Below are 24248 nucleotides of genomic sequence, written 5' to 3'. Positions count from 1 at the left end.
TAATTTTTTTTTTTTACATGGACCATCGTAAGTATTTACAAAAATTTGCTTTGCAGAGCCACCAATTGCACCTCAGTGTAACAGTTCACAGCAACATTGCATGGGAAATGTTGATTATAGCAATTTTCAATGGTAATACTCAACAGGAAGCCATATCGAAAATGACAACCGGGAGTAAACAAAAGTTTAAATGGTATGTCATTTTGAAATATTGAGAGAGTGTCACCTCTGTGGATTGGAAACTCCATGTGTATTGAGGTTCTCACTCATTAACATGCGCAAGCTTCTAACCAGAGCAACCAATTCAGACCTAGGTTTAAGTTGGGACTGTGGAGTGCAACTGGTTGTGTTTGAGACTGGAATTCATGATAGGGTCATTGTGTCTATTGTGGAGGAAGCTCTTTCAGCATCAAACCCAACATGCAGTAAATGAAATTGACCCTTGGGGGAAACTGCAGAATTTGCTGCCTTCTGACTTGCTTAGCCACATTCAACAATCTGGTACAGGAACATGAACGTGTAGGGAATAGGGGGATACTGACCAGATGCAGACAGGAAGGATTAGTTTAGAATGGCACCATGGGTTGGAACAGACTTGGTGGGCCGAAGTGCCCGTTCCTGTTTTGTTCTGTTCTATTCTCTATGGTGCTATGGCTTTTGAGTCAGTAAAAAGACAAGTATCAGTTCAGTGTTTAATTAAAAAGAAACTCTGTATACTTTGTGGATCTTGCATGGCTTTGTTCGAAGTGCAGTTGTATGGTGGTGGTATTATCATACTCTGTATGATGTATTACTAAAACAGAAAGAAAGTTATCCACCAGGATACACGAACACCAGCTAGCCACAAAAAGACATGACCCTCTCTCCCTCGTAGCCCTACACATGGATGAAAAAAAACACCCATTCGACTGGGGCAACACATCTATCCTGGGACAGGCTAAGCAAAGACATGCCAGAGAATTCCTAGAGACCTGGCACTCCAACCACAACGCCATAAATAAACACACAGATCTAGATGCCATCTATCAACCCCTCAGAAAACGAAAGGAAATGACATCACTACAAACCCCAGGAACCCCATCCAGGAGAAAGATATAAATAGAAAGCAGGAGACAACAGCTTTGCTTCACTTGGAGGTCGCCACTGATGATGTTACCTAGCCAGGTAATGAAATGTCTGGATATCAAACCTACAGCTCAGCGAGCAAACCTACACCCTAAACCTCAACCTGAGCTACAAACCTCACAAAAAATGTGATTCACTTTTGACTGCCTTCTGGGCTATTTAGGAGTGGGCAGTTAATGTAGGCGAATGAATGGCCACATTCCCATAAATGAAAAAAAAACAAATACAGCAGTAATAGAATCTGACTCCTGTCTGACTATGGAGGTGGAATCCTGTCTTAAATAGTGACTGGTCTGATATGTCTAGTGCCCTGTAGCCCTATCTTGCGCAGTCCTACCACTAGTTATCTAACAGAGTAAGTGTCCTAAATAAGTGCCTTGTAGTTCTGTATTTCTCTGCAGTGGCCTGCATATGGCGATAACAGGCCTCTAAAGTTATGTCCCGGTGACCTGCTTTCTGAATGCAATTGTGCCTGTCAACTGCTGTGCTGCATGTTGGTGTCTATTCTTTGGGAACCTGAAAACAAATGGAACATGGTATAAACAATGACTGCAGACGCTGGAAACCAGATTCTGGATCAGTGGTGCCGGAAGAGCACAGCAGTTCAGGCAGCATCCGAGGAGCAGCGAAATCGACGTTTCGGGCAAAAGCCCTTCAGGAATAAATGATGAAGGGCTTTTGCCCGAAACGTCGATTTCGCTGCTCCTTGGATGCTGCCTGAACTGCTGCGCTCTTCCGGCACCACTAATCCAGAAACAAATGGAGCATGCTGATAGTATACCCAGACTGACTCTTGTGGCTGGGCCAGGCACTGCCCTCTGGTGTTTACTTGTAGGTAGAATGGTGTCAATCGGAACAATAGAAATTAAACCTGGACTGACCCAGCCTCCAGACAGCTTGGTTTACACATGGGATTCTGAAGAGGAAATGCATCAAACCACATATTACAGATGGTTTGAGGTGTACTGTTTCAGTGGCAGATTCATGTACTTTTGATTCATACACCTTCCTCAAGTCGAGTGTTAAATAGATTAAGTAATATCTGGTGAACAGTGATGTCTAACAGTTTGATCTGTTTTGTGAAGTCTGCCTTGCTCCACTTTAGTGAATTGTCATTTTATTTACATATTTATCTGTCTGTAACCATGTGCCATAACCTTGTAACTCTGTTGTTACGGCTTTAGTCAGTCCACTTTCCCACCTAATCTCTAAATACATCATCTATTCCCATCCTCGTATCATTACTGCGTTATATAATTCAGACTAGTTGCACTATCTTCCTCCTTAACTTGTTGTCTCACAACTAATTACTTTTCCTTCTTAAATAAAAGCTTTTAAAACCTGGAGTTGATGTCACCTAAATGCCACTTTGTGATTTACCCCAACATCTTGCCCAATCTTTTCAAATTTGCTTCCTCCACCAGTGTCAATGTCCTTTACTCCATTCGAAATGTGAGCCCCTCTAATGTGCTCCCTCACACTCCTCAGTCATTTCCTTTTGGTATTCTCTTAAATCCAGCAGAGGGCAGAATTCAATGTGCCTTGGCAAGCAACTCACCCAGCCATCTGGCTGTACCATTTCAAATATTGCTGAGTTGTGCTCTCCATCTCAATAAAACCATGCACTAACCAATGGTCATCCAAGAAAAGCTGCTTCACTGAGCCAGGCTGTAGAATGTACAGGACAGAACCCCACTGGTCCTCGCCTACCACCCCACCAATCTCCATGTACAGCGCATCATCTGCCGTCATTTCCGCCACCTCCAAACGGACCCCACCACCAAGGATATATTTCCCTCCCCTCCCCTATCAGCATTCCGTAAAGACCACTCCCTCCGTGACTCCCTCGTCAGATCCACACCCCCCACCGACCCAACCTCCACTCCCGGCACCTTCCCCTGCAACCGCAGGAGGTGCAAGACTTGCGCCCACACCTCGCCCCTCACCTCCCTCCAAGGCCCCAAAGGAAACTTCCATATCCGCCACAGATTCACCTGCACCTCCACACACATCATCTATTGCATCCTCTGCACCTGATGTGGCCTCCTCTACATTGGGGAGACAGGCCGCCTACTTGCGGAACGGTTCAGAGAGCACCTCTGGGACACCTGGACCAACCAACCCAACCACCCTGTGGCTCAACACTTCAACTCCCCCTCCCACTCCACCAAGGATATGCAGGTCTTTGGACTCCTCCATCGCCAGACCACAACAACACGACGGTTGGAGGAAGAGCACCTCATCTTCCGCCTAGGAACCCTCCAACCACAAGGGATGAACTCTGATTTCACCAGTTTCCTCATTTCCCCTCCCCCCACCTTGTCTCAATCAAATCCATCGAACTCAGCACCGCCTTCCTAACCTGCAATCTTCTTCCTGACCTCTCCGCCCCCACCCCAGTCTGACCTATCACCCTCACCTTGACCTCTTTCCACCTATCACATTTCCGACGCCCCTCCCCCAAGTCCCTCCTCCCTACCTTTTATCTTAGCCTGCTGGACACACTTTCCTCATTCCTGAAGAAGGGCTTTTGCCCGAAACGTCGATTCTCCTGTTTCCTTGGATGCTGCCTGACCTGCGCTTTTCCAGCAACACATTTTTCAGCCCTGATCTCCAGCATCTGCAGCCCTCACTTTCTCCTGTAGAATGTACCAGTTGGGAGTGCAGTGGAGGCAAGTTCAGTTGAGGCATTTGTGAAGGGATTGGGTTGTTATCTGAAAAGGAAGAATGTGGAAGGGTACCGGTAAAAAATAAGGGGGAATGGCGCGAGGTGAAGTCCAATGCAATGGGAGAAATAGCCTCTTCCTGATCTGTAAACATTTTGGGATTCTATGTTATGAATGCACAGTTAACCTCCAGCTTCTCTTCATTGTAGACAATCTTCTTTAATCCCCTCCCCTGCAGCCTTTAGCCTCACCTCCAGTTATAACTGCAAGGTGTTGTTGGACAAGATCCACAGTTCCTTCAGCTACCTTTGCTGCTTCCCTCCCTTTAGCCCATTAGTTTCACGAAATGTTCCCTGCCCACCTTGTCCTTGAACTCGCCTCTTTGCTAAAACTTTTTTTTCCCAGCTCCTGCAGTGCTCTTTCCAACTTTGTCCTATGCGTGAGAGTCAGCCACTGCCCCCTCAGCCCCACTCTGACCAGGTGACTCAGTCCTCAGCTTTGCTACATTAACTGATATTGTTAATCATTCTATCTGCTCAGGTACAATAACCGCCCCCCCCCCCCCCCCCCTCCCACATCCTCAAACCCTACTTCATTACCCCTCTGCTCAAAAATACCAGTCCTTGCCCCCTCGGTCCTTGCAAACTACTGTCCCATCCCTTTCCTTCAGGTGCTTGAAGAAGTTCCTAAAACCTGGGTCCATATTTCTCACACACTTCCAAGTCTGAATGCCTTCCAACCAGTTTTTTTGGATCAGGCTCCATACCAGAACACCCTTTTGTTCAAGCTGCGACAGCATTATTAGTGACTGTGACCATCATGGGCCTATCCTTCTTGACCAATTGGCCATCTTTGAGCCTGTCCCTGTTAGATACCCCTCCCCTTGATTCAGTGGGGTGGAGCTGTCCTAGCCTGCTTCAAAGGCTGAATGGTCTGCTCCTGAAGCAAACATGTATGTTGTTCATTTCCTGAATATCAAATTTTAAACATGGGTTACCTTTAGTGACTTATCTTCCTCCTCCTGCACTGGAGATCCTGAAAGATCTACCCTTGTCCTCCCTTTATTTTTCACCTACATGTTGACCCATGGTGACCTCATTTGAAAACCTTTCACATGAATGCTGACATTGAACTTTAGTTTGCCCACAACTTCTCTGTATCTCTCCGATGACTGTGATTTCTCACTTTTCTGTCCAGTGTCAGGAAGACTGAAGCCATTGTCTAAGATCCATGACAACCATTCGCTTTCCTGGTGGTTGCAGAGGAAGGTTCCTTAGTAACTTTGATGTTGGAAGCACAGATGGCTTTTCTGCCACAAATCTATTCTATTGCTAATACCTCCATTGCTTACCCCCTCTCTGTCATAATGTCCACCTCTGAGCCTACCATACCTCATCTACTGCTGAAATTCTCATGCCCTTGTTATTTTGAGACTTTAGAATTGTACAGCACGGAAACACACCCTTCAATCCAACTCGTCTGCGTCGACCAGACATCCTGATCTGACCTCGTACCATTTGCCAGCATTTGGTCCATGTCCCTCTTAATCCCTTCCTATTCATGTACCCACCTAGATTTTACTGTTCCAGTCTTCTGGCTCTCCCACCTTGCATCCCGCAGAAACCTGCGCATGTCCAAGACTCTGCTACCCTCCCTTAGCTCAGGTGAAACCTGGTCACCTTTGCTTGCTCCTTGACTGACTACGTCACAATTTTAAAAGTCTCATCCCTGTTTGCAAATCCCTCCAAATCCTCACTATCTCCATCACTGTAACCTCCTTCAGACCCACATGTCGACACGATCTCTGCAGTCCTCCAGTCTTGGCTTTTTGCATACCCCCAATGTTCATCATTGGCAGTAATGCTTTTAATTGCTTTGACTCTGGAATTTCCTTCCTAACCTTCTACACCCCTCACTTCTCTTTAAAGGTACTCCTTAAAACCAACCTCTGTGATCAAGCTTCTGTCACCTAGTCTGATATCTGAGTGATTCAGTGTTTTTTATTGATTATCGCTCCTGTGAAGTTCCTCAGCTACGTTAAATGGCGGTAAACCAAGAAGTTGTTGTATTTGCGGACAATGTGCCTGTGAAATTTGAGCTGCAGAACATGAGATCTAAATGGCACTGGTTCAAAATCCTATTTATGGAGATTGCTTGCTAATTTCCCAGGGCTATTAATAATAGCCTAAGTTTATTAAGGTTTCAGCCTGTGAGTGTTCCAGCATTGTGTCTTAGCTTAACTCAGGCATGTTAATATATGTTAGCTGATAGCCTTAGGGCAGTGGAGGAACGACAGAATTAAATTCCTAACTCTTGTTGTTTAAGAAGAGAAGGATTTAATTCGGTGATCAGCTGGTAATATAATTACAGCCATTCAGCACTAAATCTTTCTGTCATCTTGTCATATAGTGGGACTTACAGATCCTATCATAGTTCCTTGAAAGTGGAGTCTCAGGTAGATAGGATATGAAGAAGTCTTTTAGTATGCTTTCCTTTAGGAAGGATTTTGCGAAACTTGAAAGGGTTCCGAGAAGACTTTCCAGCATGTTGCTAGGGTTGGAGGGGTTGAGCTACAGGGAGAGGCTGAATAGGCTGGAGCCGTCGGGAGCTGAGGGGTGAACTTATAGAGGTTTATGAATTCATGAAGGGCCTGAATAGGGTACATAGACAAGATATTTTCTCTGGGTGGGGGGGGGGGGGGGGAGTCCAGAACTAGAGGGCATAGGTTCAGGATGAGAGGGGAAAGATTTAAAAGGGACCTAAGGGGGCAACATTTTCACACAGAGGGTGGTGCATGTATAGAATGAACTGCCAGAGGAAGTGGTGGAGGCTGGTACAATGACAACATTTAAAAGGCATCTGGATGGGTACATGAATAGGAAGAGGTTTTAGAGGGATATGGGCCGGGTGCTGGAAAATGGGACTAGATCAATTTAGGATATCTGGTCGGCATGGAGAAGTTGGACAGAAGGGTCTGTTTCCATGCTGTACATCATTATGACTCTGTAGTGGTTCTGGATGTCGTTTTGCTCGTTGAGCTGGAAGGCTCATTTCCAGACGTTTCGTCAAACTACTAGGTACCATGTTCAGTGGGCCTCCGGACGAAGCACTGTTGATAATTCCTGCTTTCTATTTATATCTATAATGATTCTTTAAATCCAATTCGTTTTCATAGATCTTTGCAAGAGGGATACAAACAGTTTGCGGAGTGTTACTGATGGGTGAAGTAAGTGGGCAAAAAGTTGGCAAATGAAGTATGATGTGGGAAAATGTGAAGTTGTTAATTTTGAGTGGGGGAACAAAAGAGCACAATATTATTTAAATGGAGAAAAACTGCAGAAAGTTGCAACGCAGAGGGATGTGGGAGAATTTGTACACAAAATACAGAAAGCTAGCACATAGGTGCAGCTGGTAATTCGGAAGGCTAATGGAATGTTGGCCCTTATTTCAAGGGGCTTAGAGTATGAGAGTAGCCAAGTCTTTGTTGCAACTGTGAAGGTTGAGCTCACATCTGGAGTACTATGAACAGTTTTGGTCTCCTTATGTAAGCAAAGATATCATTTCATTGGAGGCAGTTCAGACAAGGTTCACTTGGACCCCCCCCCCCCCCCGTATGGAGGCATTGTCTTCTGAGCAAAGGCTAAGCAGGTTGGGAGTCCACCCATTGGAATTTAGAAGAATGAGAGGTGATCTCATTGAAATATACAGGATTCTTAAGGGCCATGGTAAATACTGATGTTTCCTCTCCTGGACAGTCCAGGACCAAAGGGCATAGTCTCAGAATAAAGAGGTGCCAGTTTAAGACTGAGGTAAGGAATTTCTTCTCAATCTTTGGAACCCCTTGACACAGAGCTGTGGAGGTAGAGTCCTCTTGTCTTTTGTGGCCGAGGTAGATGCTCGATTAGTCAGGGAGTCAAAGGTTATGGGGAAAGGTCAGGAAAGTGGACGTGGGACATGCTGGAATAGCCCTTATCCTATTCAATGGCAGAACAGGCTTGAGGGGCTGAATGGCCTACTGCTGTTTCCATTTTTTTGTGGTCTTACCTACATTCACAGTGATGTGCACTTGTGGCAGGGCTGGTATTTATAACCCATCCCAAATTGCCTTGGGAAGGTGGTAGTTCTAACCCTTGACCTGCTAGGAACGGTCCTGTCTGAGTCATTGATAAGACCTCTTCTTAAGCGACAGGTAACGGTCAACTCAGTGGTGTTTTGGGGTCACATGTAGTCAGGGTAGAGCGGACCTCCCACCTATCACCTTTACCCCCATTTCCACCTACCTATTGCACTCTCGGCTACCTTCTCCCCAACCCCACCCCCTCCCATTTATCTCTCCACACTGAAGCTCCCAGCCTCATTCCTGATGAAGAGCTTGTGCCCGAAACATTGATTCTCCTGCTCCTAGGTGCTGCCTGACCTAGATTAGATTAGATTACTTAGTGTGAAAACAGGCCCTTCGGCCCAACAAGTCCACACTGACCCGCTGAAGCGCAACCCACCCAGACCCATACCCCTACATATCCCTTACCTAACACCTACGGGCAATTTAGCCTGGCTAATTCATCTAACCTGCACATTTTTGGACTGTGGGAGGAAACCGGAGCACCCGGAGGAAACCCACACAGACACGGGGAGAATGTGCAAGCTCCACACAGTCAGTCGCCTGAGGCGGGAATTGAACCCGGGTCTCTGGCGCTGTGAGGCAGCAGTGCGAACCACTGTGCCAACGACCTGCTGTGCTTTTCCAGCACCACTCTCTCGACTCACATGTAGTCGAGTCTAGTTAGAAATGACCAACTGCCTTCCCCAAAGGCATGTATTGCCTTCCCAAAACCTCCAAATCCTCCTACATTGAAACAGGATTAAATCAGGGCCTGGGAAATATTGTGTGATGAATTGGACCTTGAGTCTTCACTGATGAATTAGTCAGGTAAAAGTGAGGACTGCAGATGCTGGAGATCAGAGTCTAGATTAGAGTGGTGCTGGAAAAGTACAGTATCTGTTGCTCCCGATGCAGTTTCCTTTAAATAGGGGAGACTGGTGTCGTCTTACAGAGCACTTTAGAGAACATCTCTGGGACACCCACACAAATCAATCCCACTGCCCTGTGGCCCAACGTTTCAACTCCCCCTCCCACTACAACAAGGACATGCAGGTCCTGGGCCTCCTCCACCGCCGCTCCCTCACCACCCAACGCCTGGAGGCGGAACGCCTCATCTTCCGCCTCGGAACACTCCAACCCCAGGGCATCAATGTGGACTTCACCAGTTTCCTCATTTCCCCTTCCGCCCACCTTCCAGCTCAGCATCATCCTCATGACCTGTCCTACCTGCCAGTCTTCCTTCCCACCTATCCGTTCCATCCTTCTCTCTGACCTATCACCTTCATCCCCACCCCCCCCCCCCCCCATTCACCTATTGTACTCTTGGCTACATTCTCCCCAGCGCGCCCCCACCCCCATTTATCTCTCCACCCTGGAGGCTCCCTGCCTCCCTTCCTGATGAAGGACTTTTGCCCGAAATGTCGATTTTCCTGCTCCTCGGATGCTGCCTGACCCGCTGTGCTTTTCCAGCACCCCATTAATCTCAACACTGGTGAATTGGGGCAGATTGTTGCAGGGTGAGGTGGAATGAGAGGTTGGGGGTGAGGTGGAAACGACAATTTGGTCTATTGAGCCAATAAGATCACAGCTGATCTGATTGTGGTCTTTATTCCATGTTCTTTGGAGGTAGTGAGCACTGAGGTAGCAATGTAGTAACATGAGGTAGCAACCTAGATTAGATTAGATTACTTAGTGTGAAAACAGGCCCTTCGGCCCAACAAGTCCACACTGACCCGCTGAAGCGCAACCCAGCCAGACCCATACCCCTACATATCCCTTACCTAACACTACGGGCAATTTGTTGTTATTTGACAACTGGACGGCTCCTTTTTAAAAGTTTGCTTTTTTTAAAAATGGCGGATGTGGCCTGAAGGACAGCTCTTTGAGGTTTGATTGTTGTGAGAAAAATAAACTTGAGTAGGTAGGCTGCTCTTTTTTTTTGCTGTTGTGGGGGAAACTATTTTCTGCTGTTTTTTTTTTGTTGTCGTGGGGAACTCCACCTCTTTCCCCCTCCCCCACTATCAAATACTGTTCCACCAAACTCATTCGTCTAATTAAAAAAACTAAAGCCATGCTCAGCAAAGCTCTTATTAGCCCCAAAATTTCACTCTGGGACGATACAAGGTGTGATTCTGTTTATATATAAAAAAAAAGGGTGAAAATGTTTCGTGAACACTGCTGTCCAATCTGCCTCTTTGGTCCCTCAGTCTGCTTCTTTAACTCTGCGCGATTTTCTTTTTGTCTGATTTTTTTTTTTCTCTCATGAGAAAAGTCTCAGGACATTTTCCTATGTTAACAGGTGCCTTACAAATGCAGATTGTGGTTGTGGCATATTTGCAAATGCTCCTGTCCAGGTGTTTGAAAGGTGAGCTTGGTTCAGTTCCACGGGTGGCTGCCATTTTTGTTTGTCCCACTACAACATCCAGCGCTCTCGTATTTCTCTAGAACATTCTCCCAGAGTCACGTGATCACCTGAGTAATGGTCAGCGGGTTCAGTCCACAAGGGTAATTATTGTGTGGCTACCATCTCACCTTTTACAAAAGGTAGAGAAAACGGAAGCAAAATCTTGGCGGATGCTAGAAACGCAAAATGAAAAGAGTAACTGCCGGATGCGGCAATGTCGATGGATAGGGAAGCGGAGTTGACCTCTGACCCTTTGCCTGAGCTGAGAAAGGGCTCGGAAGCCTTCACAACTTTGGAACGTGTGCGGAGGTGAGGAACAGTCAGGACCTGAAGGTCTACATAAGGGAGATGGTAATGGGATGGACAAAGAGATGAAAGAGGGGGTCCAGAGGAGGAGTAAATGGCAAGAGATTGCATCTGAAAAAGATGGAGTCAGAGGCTAGGAAGTGCGATTGTTGAATTTGGAGGGACATATTTTTAAAATCGGAGCGGACTCGATGGGCCTTGCTTCCACTCCTATGTCTTACGGTCTTAAAACCATGATGTGTGTGTTTGGGCCGGGCTGGTTATTATATACAGTATACACATGAGTTGACTCGATAAGTTAACTCTAATTTCTCTCCACAGATGCTGATAAAGTGTGGCGCTGGAAAAAGCACAGCAGGTCAGGCAGCTTCCGAGAGAGTCAAGGTTTCGGGCATGACCCTTCCTTCATCAGGGCTTCATCTGCAGTCTTCACTATCTCCGCAGATGCTGCCAGACCTGCTGAGCTTTGCCAGCGATTTCTGTTTTTGTTTTTAGCATATACAGTGGTTCCCCTCCCCCACCCCGTACCCTTGGCGGATACATTCCAGGATCTATTGTGGAAGCCCAAAACCAGGATAGGAGCGAACCCATTCATTCCAATGAGAAACGTGCCTTCCCAGCAGCCTCCTGGTCCCTGGTTCCCTGTAATGCGTCCGCGACGCGGTAATTTGCGGGTAATTGAAACTGCACAAAATTCTTCCGCGGATACGGGGGTCACCCTGTACACATCTTTTGGTTCTGAGTAAAACAATGGAGATTGGATGATTTGGGAATGCGCGAACGATTTGTTTTAAGATTATGTGCAGGTGGCTGTTCACTTTCTCCACTCCTTACTGGTTGAGAAGAGATACAGGTCTGAAAAATCCTGCACAATGGAAAATACCACAATCCGAGCGAATTCTGTACGTGCTGAGGTTGGACTGAGAGAAGACGTCTGTTAGTGCCTGGCTTGGGCGAGTGGCGCATTGGCATGTGGATTAAGAAGGATACCTGACCCTTCTGACTGGAGTAACTTCCAAAGTTACAACAACTGCCTGTACAGATTGCCCGACTCTGGCTCAGTGAGTCGTTTATATCAATTCACCATCGCAACAGGACCATTCATTTATGTAGTGCATTTATTCTGGTGTTCTCCCTGGCCCAGTGGCTGAACATACCAATGCAGTACCAACTGGACCTTCTAATTACCAGTCCCAATACTCTGAGCCTCTACACTGTATCCTGTTGATCAAATTGTAAGGCAAGTTGTTGCACTGTTCCCACAGCACAGTTCCAGGTTGCTTCAAATGACGGAGACAATATCATGAGATGGAAGTCGTGCCTCGATGTATTTTTCAGAGTTGCATTAATGTGAATCGAAGGTTTGACACTGGATCACTGATTTTATCTGTGTCTGTGTCCCCGTCTGTGTTTATATTTTATCCAGTCTGAACGTGTAAGGAGCAGGGAGAGCAAGTGTATCTAACAGTGTATGCGGGTGTATGAGTTTGCGCATATGGAGAAGCTCAGTGTGTAACATTTGAACAATAGATTCGCCCTTCAAAATGTGTCTGACATGAGCTTGTGGTTTTGCAGATTTTTTTTCAGGCCGTAGGAAGTCACTGAGCTCTTCAAGGATACAAAAGTGAGGGAGACCGAGAGGGGGGAGGAATGCAGAGGCCAGGGTGGGGAAACTGAAGGCAGGGGATTTGTCAAATGGGAAAGGGGGCAGAGTGGCCGCAAAGAGAGGGCTGGAACAGAGTGTCTGGTAAAGGGGCTGGCAGTCAGTGGAATGCGGGTCGAAGACTGGAGTTGAAGAGCAGGGATTCTGAGTGGAGATCACCATGCTCGGATGGGAAGGGAAGGTTGGAAAATGAGGACTGTGAGCTTGTGGATGACTGGGGCAGAGATGGGAGCTGGAAGAGCATTGGAAAAGTCAATCCCTTCAGGTGATTTCAAGAGCAGGGAAAGGAGGATCGAATAGATAAAGTTTGGTACAAGAGCAAGGAAACTGATTTGGGTCTCTCAGGGGACGGGTAGGGAGTGATCCTAAGTTGGGCCAACACAGATTGGAGGGACTTGATATCGAAGGGAAGAAGAGGCTCAAGGAGGTCAGATGAGGGAAGATTTGAGATGAGGGGTTGGGGTGAAACTCTGGGAATAACGCAATGTTTATGAAGAAGGCACAGGGGTCCAGAGTTGGGTGTGGGGGTGGAGAAGGTGGAGGGGAGAGTCATGAGGCAGAGATGATGCCTGAGGAGCTGAGATGATTGTAAGGGTTTCATGGACAAAAGGAGGGCATTGAGGGTCTGGTGAAAGTGAGGTGGAGGGCAGAGGGGGGTGAGGCGGTTACTGTAACCACAGGAGGAGTTAGGACAGTCACAAAACGGAGAGCCTGTTTTCAAATGGAAACAAAGGCAAACTTTCCCTAATCTTATAACTCTCTAATGTAGGAATGGGTAGGGGTGGTGTTTACTCATGCAAAGAAAGAGGGTTATTTCTGGTTCCTGGGATGCTGACAGTGCTGTAAGCTATGTAGGATGTGATGGGGCATTTAGTTTAAACAGAGAGCTGGGCAGAAACCTCAAATGTGGTGAACTGTGAGTTTATAGTTCTGTCTGCCTCTCTGTCTCTAACTATAAAACTCCGTATATGAAGTATGAGCCTATGTAAGATGATCACAAAGTGCTCAGTTCAGTAAGGTGATGTGAACATGTATGAAAACTGGAATGGCCATGTATGTGTGTGAAAGGTGAAAGACCACATATAAGATGTACATGCACAATTTAGAGTGTTGTGTGTCTCGATATCAAGCAGCCTAACACAGAGTACAGGGTGGACGAGGCTGTATTCGCATCTCTGTGGTGTGTTAGGATTGTAACATGCCTAGTGATTTCCACTGCGATCCGCACAGGGGACTGCACGATCCCGTTCCCAAAGCTCTGCTGGTTTTTGTTTCCCTCTGAGTGGAATTTGTAGGAACAGAAGGAGAGCATTCAGCCCCTTGAGACTGCGCTGCCAGTCAGTTAGATAGTGGTTGACCTGGAGCTTTGTTTCATTTGTCAAGATCAGAGTGGTGCTGGAAAAGCACAGCAGGTCAGGCAGCATCTGAGGAGCAGGAAAATCGACGTTTCAGATGCTCAATCCCGATGAAGGGCTTTTGCCCGAAACGTTGATTTTCCTGCTCCTTGGATGCTGCCTGACCAGCTGTGCTTTTCCAGCACCACTCTGATCTACACACTGACCTCCAGCATCTGCAGCCCTCACTTTTGTCTGCTTCACCCTCTTTACCCACTTTAACTTTATAACCTCTAATATTTTACACGTGGCTGTCTGTGTGTGTCTGTGTCTGTGTCTCTGTTATACGGAAACATAGAAAGCAGGAGTAGGCCATTCGGCCCTTCAAGCCTGCTGTGCCATTCAAGACAATCATGGCGGATCACCTAATTCAGTCCCCATTCCTGCTTCTACCCAATGCTCTTCAATCACTTTAACGGAAAGAATTATATCTAATGCCTTCATGAAAACATTCACTATTTTGGCCTCAACCACTTTCACCAAGTGCTGTATAATCGTAGCCAGCCACCCATACTCCCATACTCGAATCCTCTTGCAATGTAGGCCAATGTATTATTTGCCGCCTTCACCACCTGCTGCACCGGCATGCTTACCTTCAGTGACTGTTGTACAAGGGCATCGAAGCCTTGTTGCAACTCCCCCTTTCTCAATCTATCACCATTCAAGTGATAATCTACCCTCCTGCTTTACTATTACAGTGTCCGCCAGTATTTCTGTGTCTCTGTGTGGGTTATGAGTATCCGGGGAAGTGTGTGTATGCATGTATGAGTGCATCTTTTGTGTCTGTGTGAGAGAGAATAGGTAACTTTGTTTGTTTGTTTCTTTGTGTGTGTCTCTGTCTGTGTGTGAGTGTATGTATATTTGTGAATATCTGTGTGTCTCTGTCTTTATCTTTGTGTCTGTGAGTATCTGTCTGTGCCTCTGATTGTATTGTGTGTGTCTGTGTGTCCACTACCACCTGATGAAGGAGTGACGCTCCGAAAGCTAGTGCTAGTTGGACGATAACCTGGTGTTGTGTGATTTTTAACTCTACGTTTGTGTGTGTGTGTTTGAAAGTATTGGTGTCTCTGACTGTGTGAGAGAATGTCTCTGTGTTTATATGCAAGAGTACCTGTGTCTGAATGAGAATCTCTGTCTACCTAGCTCAGTGTCTGTGTCTGCGCATGAGAGTGTGTTCAACACTGCCCCACTCTCCACCTTTGGAAAAGAGTGGGATATTCTTGAGGGGTTTCTCACTGAGATGTGGGAGGCAGCTTGCTGTTCCCATGGTAACCAGATCAATTCTTCCACCAGAATCCGTCTGCCGCCAAAGGGAGTAATTCCTTATCTGATGGGCATGCGGCAAGGCCGCCGAGGGTCCAGGAAGATAAAGCGCAGGTCCGCCGTGTATAAGTATGTGGGTTTTATTTTCTCTTTCACGAGTGGCCTTGCAACCAATGCCAGCTGCCTGCTGCTATGAGGCCCCCACATGGGATCAGACCAGGTCACAGCCTCCCCCCCCCCCCCCCCCCCCCCCCCCGTCCTTCCCCCCCCCCCGTCCTTCCCCTTTCTCCTGACTCCTGGAGCAAGAGCAGGTTAACCAGCATCTCAGCTTTCAGCCTCTGCATTCACTCAAATCCTGGGTCCAGCCACCGTGATTCCGGACCCTGGACTAACTATCCTTGGCTAACGGCTCAGTTTTGAAAGTTCCAACTTCCAGAGCCTTTTGGGAATGAGAATTCCTGACTTTCACTGCCCTTTGTAGACGGCCGAAGATGAGACACAGGTGGCTAACCCCCTCCACAAGATGCTGCCTCTGATCAATGCTTCAAATCTAAATGTTTACACCGCTTTTTTCTGGGATTCCTCTTCTGGGATAGAGAGAGAAAAATCATTGTGTTATAGAGTCATAAAGATGTACATCACGGAAACAGACCTTTTGGTCCAACCCGTCCATGCCGACCAGATATCCCAACCCAATCTAGTCCCACCTGCCAGCACCCGGCCCATATCCCTCCAAACCCTTCCTGTTCATATACCCATCCAAATGCCTCTTAAATGTTGCAATTGTACCAGCCTCCACCACTTCCTCTGGCAGCTCATTCCATGTGAAAAGGTTGCCCCTTAGGTCTCTTTTATATCTTTCCCCTCTCACCCTAAACCTATGCCCTCTCATTCTGGACTCCGCGACCCCAGGGAAAAGACTTTGTCTATTTATCCTATCCATGCCCCTCGTTATTTTATAAACCTCTATATGGTCACCCCTCAGCCTCCGATGCTCCAGGGAAAACAGCCCCAGCCTGTTTAGCCTCTCCCTGTAGCTCAGATCCTCCAACCCTGGCAATATCGTTGCTTTCAAGTTTCATAACATCCTTTCGATATGGAGACCAGTTGCTCAATCACTTTCAGCAACTCAGTTGCACCTCATCCTTTTATGGCCTTTATCATTCTGGTGAAATTACACTACACCCCATCCCAGTCTAGAATCTCTCAAGGTGAACACAGTGCTCCAGAGGTAGGTCATTGTTACCCACATAAGACCATATGACGTAGGAGTGGAAATAAGGCCATTCGGCCCATCGAGTCCACTCCGCCATTTAATCATGGCTGATGGGCATTTCAACTCCACTGACCCGCATTCTCCCCGTAGCTCTTAATTCCTTGTGACATCAAGAATTTATCAATCTCTGCCTTGAAGACATTTAGCGTCCCAGCCTCCACTGCACTCTGCGGCAATGAATTCCACAGGCCCACCACTCTCTGGCTGAAGAAATGTCTCCGCATTTCTGTTCTGAATTTACCCCCTCCAATTCTAAGGCTGTGTCCACGGGTCCTAGTCTCCTCGCCTAACGGAAACAACTTCCTAGCGTCCACCCATTCTTCCCTCTGTCCTGCAGTTTGGAGCCCGTCTGCCTGATATAGGCAGCAAGTTGAATGGAAGTCTCTAAGCTGAAAACTGCTGATTTTACACTGTGCAGACCCCGCCTGTCAACTGGCCATTGGCTGAGTCTGCCTTCTGAGGTACCAGACCAGAGGGCTTTATCTTTGCCCCATGTTAGTGGGGAACCAGCACCATCTGGTGGCTGCACTGGAGAGCTGCTGTTGGCCAGGTTAATTAGTCTGCTCTTAGATCAAGTTGGACAGGCACCTGCTCCATCCAGGTTGTCCCTCACTATGCAGTAGTGATAATGTGTACATAATAATGTAATCTGCTCCCACACGCACTTACCCATGCACCCATACACACACAACCTCTGAATCTTTCGATAGGAGAGGCAGGAAGCCAGATAAAGCAAGTGAGGGTAGCGGTTTTCTGAGAGTGCTGGTTCTGATTTGTCTAGGACCCAGCCTATTCACTCTGGACTGCCTTCTCCCACCCATCACCCGAAACGTTGACCAGACCCCTCCCCCCCCCCCCCCCCCCCCCCCCCCCCCCCATCCACTGAAAAACCACTGGCGATTTCCAATACATTTATTCATTATCGATTGAACCTGGAGGTGGGAAAGAGGATTAGGCTTGGTCTGGGTGCTTTTGAGGTGCAGTGAAAGCAGTCAGACCATGCTGTACATTGAGAGTACAGTCTGGGTGTGATCCGCTCTTGCACAGAGCACTTTGTGTATCTGTCACTATGAAGTTCCTGTAAGCTGTAGGATGTCACATCTTGCAAGTGCCCCCACCCAGCCTCACCCACAATCTGTCTGATCCCATGGCCCTGCTAACACATTAACTTGCTGCATAGACTTTAACCCACAGCTTTTCATATGAGTACACTGTTTCACTTGCCCCTCTTTCTACTCGTTCCTCACTGCCTCTTATGTTCTGGATAGTGGCTCTGAGTACCCCTGAGTACGCTTTCTAACGCTGCTGTTCCTGCTGTGAATATTCCTTTTTTATATGACGTACAACACCGGTATACACTCAACTTAGAATTGTCACACTGTTTGATGACTGACTATGCTGAGCTATGGAATGTCTCATAGCAAGTGATTCACTTTAATTCTATCCCAGTAACCTTCTGTTTATGAATTCCTCCCTAACCCTTCCCTTTCCCTGGATGTAGAGGACTGTTTCCTCTTGCAGAAGCCATGCTGAGCACCTCTGTTTGTTCTGAAACACTCTAGTTTGTGATAATGGTCTGTTTCCCCGAGTCCTCCATTTCTAGTGGACTGAATTCCTAACAGGACAACTTTCGACTGTTATTAAAGTTGCATACATTCCATGATTGTCCTGGGGTCTCCAGGAATTGAAGGTTAGCCTCTTGGACAACACACCAGAACAATCCGAAGTGTAGTAAAATAAATCCCTTTCCTTCTGTACTTCTGTTTATGGCTCCGAAAAGCATACATTTGGAAAGGAAAGATTGACTGTTAATAATCATCAAATTGAACAACTTGGCTTGGAAACAGGGTGACTCACTGTCCCACGTTTTAAGGGATTGTTCTTTACTTTGACTGTTTTCCCTATCCTTCTTGCGGGATTCCTCTTCTCCCTTGTTTCCCAATCTGCTTTTCTGCCTTTGTATTTCCACATGTTCACAAAAGCACTTGTGACTATTCCCACTAGGGGGAGTTACGGTGACCAGAACCATTTTACCATGAACCTGCGCACGCACTCGTATACACACACTCTCTTCACATCACTGTTTTTCATAAAAGGTTGGTCACTCTGCCTGGAAAGGTGGATCACAATGGAGAAATCCTGGTAGATGACCAGTAGGGAGATAATGGGGTACTTGCTATGCCTGCATACCAGCTTTTTGTGACTCATGCAGTAGAATAGACATTACAGGTAATTCTGGAACAATTCTCGCAAGGAATTAAGGGATACGGGGAGAGTGCGGGTAAGTGGCATTGAAATGCCCATCAGCCATGATTGAATGGCGGAGTGGACTCGATGGGCCGAATGGTCTTACTTCTATTCCTCTTTCTTATGGTCTTACAATGTGCCATCCTTCAGGCTCTCTGCCTGTATTCCTGATGAAGGGCTTTTGCCCGAAACGTCGATTTTACTGCTCCTCGGATGCTGCCTGAACTGCTGTGCTTTTCCAGCACCACTCTAATCTAAACTCTGGTTTCCAGCATCTGCAGTCATTGTTTTTACCTAATGTGTGTTTCAGCAGTGCGATTTGGCTATAACGTTGCTGAAGGATTAGGAAATGATATTTTAGAAAATGCTTATCTCCGATCGATTCCATTGGGGATTGGTTCGTGTGCTCCATTCTGCGCATGCACTGATGTGCGCGCTGAAATATCTGCACTGTTCTGCACATGTGCCATGTCCGTGCTGTTCTGCACTTACGTTGGTATCCAGGCATGCATGATGTTGGTGCATTACAGTGCATGCGCCGATGCCCGTGCTGACATCTCTGCGCCGTTCTGCGTATGTGTGACGTTCGTGCTGGCCTTCGTACAGTTCTGTGCTTGTGCCGATGTCAGCTGCTGACGGAGCAGCTTTCCGTGAGAAAGCTGTACGTTACCGTACAGAGAGCAGCTTCCTTACGTTTCTTAAATATACTGTGTTAGATTGGGTAGTCACGATTTGGAGATGCCGGTGTTGGACTGGGGTGTACAAAGTTAACAATCACACAACACCAGGTTATAATCCAACAGGTTTAATTGGAAGCACTAGCTTTCGGAGCGCTGCTCCTTCTGATGACAACCACCTGATGAAAGAGCGACGCTCCAAAAGCTGTTGGACTCTAACCTGGTGTTGTGATTTTTTTAAACTGTGTTAAATTTACTTTTGTTTGTTAACAAATATGATTTTTACCTTCATTCAGATTGTGCTATAATTTGCGTTAGACTTTTGTGTGATTTTTGAGGGATTGTGAGGGTTTTTAAACTGGTCTGCCCCAATTCCACTTTTTCCATAGGCCCCATTATTTCTATTAAGCCAGGTTTTCCTGCAACACAACTACAGTGCTATAGGAGAACTACCTGTATGTTGGCCTGGACTGGTTGGACCGAAGGGATTGTTTCCGTACTGTATGACTCTAGAGGGCATATTTTTAAGGTTAGAGGAGAAAGATTTAAAGGGGACCCGAGGGGGAACTTTTCCACATAGAAGGTGGTTCATATGAGGAATGAACTGCCAGAAGAATTGCTAGATACAGGTACAGTTTAAAACATTTAAAAGACATTTGAACAGGTACATGAATAGGAAGGGGTTTGGACCAAATGAAGGAAAATGGATCTAGTTTAGTTTGGGGAAATGTGGTTGGTATGGACTGGTTGAACAGAAGGGTCTCTTTCTGTGCTGTATGACTCTGAGACCCAGATCCCTCTGCATCTCAGAGCCTTGCAATCTTGCATCATATCAATCATTTTTTAAAAATTCTTGCCAAAACTGACAGTTTCAAATTTGCCCACAATATCTGTTGTGTTTTGTACATCTTTGCTATTTATTTAACCTATTTATATCCTCCTTCCTCTTCACAATCTACTTTCCTACTGTCTTTGTGTCTTCAGCAAAAGTTGTAACTGTACCTTCCTGTCCCTTTTATCCGAATCATTTATATAGTAGAAGGTGCGGACTGCAGATGCTGGAGAGTCAGAGTCGAAAATGTGGTGCTGGAAAAATCAGAGCGGGTCAGGCAGCATCCGAGGAGCAGGAGAGTCGACGTTTTGGGCATAAGCCCTTCATCAGGAATGTGATGAGGAAAGGGGGCTGAGAGAGAAATAGTGAAGCATTGAGGCCCCAGCACTGATCCTGGTGACACACCACTCATTGGATCTTGCCAAACAGAAAGACATCCATTTATGCCTACCCTATTCTTGCTGTTAACCAGCCAACCTTCTCTCCATGCCAATGTGTCACCCCACACCTTAAGCTTTTATTTTCAACAATAATGCTTGATGTGGTACTTTATCGAATGCCTTTGGCAAGCTAAGTACAGTACATCCACTGATTTCCCCTAATCCACAACACGTTACTTCCTCAAAGAACTCTGATCGAATGTGGTTTCCCTCCATAAAACCATTCTTGACTTTCCCACCTAATTTTAATTAAATTAAATATTCCTTGGAATGCAAATATCCCTTCAAAGTTTCATCAACCCCAATTCTATCTCTTATGAATCTTTAATTTCACAGCTTCAAATTTACTTTTTTCTATTAATATTTGGAAGTAATTCATTAAATTGTCAACAGGTTCTTCTAGACATTGCACTCTTCTGTTAAATCATCCTCATTCAAGAATTTTATTTGTTGTCCAATCGAAATAATCACTGAAGGTTTTTAAAGCTTCCTCCAAAAATATATGTACTTTTTAAAAGCTGTCGGTAATTAATAACATCATGCTACAGGACCTACTGTTCAGCTTCTAATTTACTGAAGATACAGAATTGTTTTAAAATTAAGAACTGTCTTCTACAAGATGTCCAATCTTGCTTTCTGTTTGCACCATATGTGATCTTGAATGTATTTGGAATTATTATTATTTCTCTCTATTTTTCCCCAATTCAGTTATGAATTCTTATTACCTAACATTTGTAGCATTTCAGTACTGCTTACAATCTGTTGCTTACAATTTGTTTCTGTTGCTGTCCACTTCTAAAGCAGGGTCGTACTGATGTGAAGTGTTAAATCCGTTTCTCTCGCCAGAGATGCTGCAATACCTGCTGAGTTTCTCCAGCATTCTGTCTTTGCCTGAAATTTAACGTACAGCAACATTCTTCAACGCTGTTTCAAATTCTGTTGATATAAAGTTTTCTGTGGTCTGAACAGGTGCATTGTTCAAGGAATTTTATTTTCCCTTATAACCCTGTATTAAATTCTCCTGATACAGCCTTTCAATTCTTCCAAATGAAATAGTGTACTGAATACTGCTTTCAGGTTATTAAATTGCATTCTTTTGGAATAGCGTTTCTCTGTACTGCTTGTTGTGTTTATCCTGGCTTTTAAAACCATCAAAGTGGTAGTTTCCCACCTTTTTAAGGGTTTTCTTGCCCTCTGCTGCCAAGATGACATTCTTCCATTTGTTCACAGCAAAATGGATATTTTCCCAATTTCATGGTCCAAATTGCAATGCATTTCTTCTGCACAAATATCCTTTCTAGAAGGTTCTCTGGCCGTTGCCTTTATAAATGTTTTGCCAAAATCGCGGCCTAATTGTTGAGTTCTGGACTTTTTAAACCCGAAGTTGCTTCTGGTGAGTACTCTTCTGCTAGATTCTTTCCCCAACTCTCTCTAAATTTGCACCACTTGTCTGAAATAAACTCCGAGGCCTTTCCAATTCTGCAGCCTGATGCAACTTCCTTTTCTGGTTTTTTCATGTCCCTCACAGCCGTGCCTCGTGGAATTTTTTTTCCTTGTAAGTAAATCATGCCACTTTATTGTGATCTCAGTATGAATGAATTTTCTGCCCCCACCCCCCCCCCCCCCTCGGCCTACTGTATTGACATCTCATGGACCCTCCTCACCACAACATTGATGCTCAATTTGAAGAGTAAGCAATCCTCTTTTCCAACCTCTACACTGCTGAAGCCAGGCGCCAACTTGTGGACACCACCTCCTACTGCCACCTCAACCATGACCTCACCTCCCATCACCAAGCCATCCTCTCCCAGCCCATCCACAGCCTCATCACCTCAGGGGATCTCCCATCCACACAACCTCCAACCTCATAGTCCGGGAACTCCGCACTGCTGATTCTACCTCCGACCCAAAATCTACAAAAACCTGATCGTCTTGGTCAACCCATGGTCTCAGCCTGCTCCTGCCCCATCAAACTTATCTCTGCATACCTTGACACTGTCCTGTTCCCCCTTAGTGCAGGAATTCCCCACCTATGTACGGAACACCATCCACGCCCTCCACCTCAATGACGTTTGTTTCCCCGGCCCCCAGTGCCTTATCTTCACCATGGACATCCAGTCCCTGTACACATCTATCTGCCATGATGAAGGCCTCCAAGCCTTCCGTTTCTTCCTCTCACGTCGACCTAACCGGTACCCTTCTACTGACACTCTCATTCACCTGGGTGAACTGGTCCTCAACCTCAACAATTTCTCCTTCCAATCCTCTCACTTCCTTCGGACCAAAGGGGTAGCCATGGGCCCTAGTTATGCCTGCCTCTTCGGGTACATGGAACAGTCCAAGTTCTGCAGCTCCACTGGCATCATTCCCCACCTTATCCTTTGCTATGTTGATGACTGTATTGGTGCTACTTCATGCTCCCATGAGGAGGTTGAATAGTCCACCCTGACCTCAAGTTTGCCTGGACCATCTTAGATACCACCCTCCCCTTTCTGGACCTCTCCATCTCCATTTCTGCCGACCGACTCAACATGGGCATCCACTACAAGCCCACTGACTCCCACAGCTACCTGGATTACACCTCCTCCCACCCTGCCTGCTGTAAAATCACTATGCCTTATTTCCAATTCCTCCGCCTCTGCCGCATCTGCTCCCAGGACGACCAATTCCACCATAGAAAATCCCAGGTGGCTGCCTCCTTCAAAGACTGCAATTTTCCCTCCCATGTGGTTGATGATGCCCTGCAGCACATCTCCTCCACTTCCTGCACCTCTGCCCTTGAACCCTCCCCACCCCAGCCTACCAACCTCTGGATATATCGCATTATCCTTCGTCATTTCCGCCACCTCCAAACTGACCCCCAACCAGAGATATATTTCCCTCCTCACCTTATCCGTGTTTCGGAGAAACCATTCTCCCCATGACCCCCGTGTCAGGTCCATGCCCCCTACCAACCCACCCTCCCAGCGCCTTTCCCTGCCACAGCAAGACGGGTAAATTCTGTGTCCACACCTCCCTGCTCATCTCCTTCCAAGGTCCCAAAGGATCCTTTCGCATCTGACAGGAATTTCCCTGCACCTCGTCATCTACTGTAGCCGTTGCACCCAATGTGGTCTTCTCTACATTGTGGGGAGACAAACTTGCAGATTGTTTCAGAGAATATATCTGGGACACACACTAACCAACCCCACCGCTCTGTGGCTGAACATTTTAACTCACCCTCCCACTCCACCAAGGGCATGCAGGTCCTGGGCCGCCTCCATCGCCAAACCTTAACCACCTGATGCCCGGAGGAAGAATGCCTCATCTTCTGCCTTGAGACCCTCCAACCACATGGGGTCAATGTGGATTTCACCAGTTTCCTCATCTCTCCCCACCCCCACCTTATCCGAGTCCCTAACTCCCAACTTGGCCACGCCCCCTTGAACGGTCCTACCTGTCCATCTTCCTTCCCATCTGTCTGCTCCACCCTCATCTCCAACCTCTCACATTCACCCCCACCCTCCTCTACCTAGCACGTTCCCAGCTACCTTTCCCCCCAGCCCCACCCCTTTCCCATTTATCTCTCCGCCCCCTTAGGCCCTCGCACTTTCCTGATGAAGGGCTTACGCCTGAAGCATTGATTCTCCTGCTCCTCGGATGCTTTTCCAGCACCACACCCTTCAACTCTGATCTCCAGCATCCTCGCTCTCTCCTCCTCTTTTTTTTTTTTCCTTCCTTCCCTGTTTGTTTTTGTAATACTTTGGTGTTTGTCCTTGGATCTGTGACGTTCCTCTCAATTGCTCTCACAGAATCTCCCTCTGCAAAATTTCCATCGATTCCTAGTGTGGCCAACCTTTGCTGTTTCCCTAGC

At 46.6% G+C, this 24248-nt stretch overlaps 1 protein-coding gene and 1 long non-coding RNA gene across 3 annotated transcripts in view; one reads left to right on the top strand and one right to left on the bottom strand.

The window, feature by feature from the left end:
- dgkza (diacylglycerol kinase, zeta a) overlaps positions 1-24248 on the top strand; it is a 553752-nt gene that overhangs the window by 57851 nt on the left and 471653 nt on the right. Inside the window, exon 2 of one of the 2 annotated variants that reach the window (XM_087996764.1) lies at positions 14954-15052. The exons of the other annotated variant lie outside the window; for it this stretch is intronic. Coding sequence (XP_087852890.1) covers positions 14954-15052 — 99 coding nt within the window. The remainder of the gene's footprint in view (positions 1-14953; positions 15053-24248) is intronic. 2 annotated transcript variants of the gene reach the window in all.
- LOC148146997 (uncharacterized) overlaps positions 1-24248 on the bottom strand; it is a 74826-nt gene that overhangs the window by 27157 nt on the left and 23421 nt on the right. The window lies entirely within an intron of this gene.

The sequence above is a fragment of the Chiloscyllium plagiosum genome, unplaced genomic scaffold (assembly GCF_037043375.1).
Source record: "Chiloscyllium plagiosum isolate Xiang-an unplaced genomic scaffold, Cpla_swu_hap1 HiC_scaffold_18, whole genome shotgun sequence".
NCBI classification, from domain to species: Eukaryota; Metazoa; Chordata; class Chondrichthyes; order Orectolobiformes; family Hemiscylliidae; genus Chiloscyllium; species Chiloscyllium plagiosum.
Note: the sequence above shows the minus strand (reverse complement) of the source record. Positions and strands in the feature narration are given on the sequence as shown.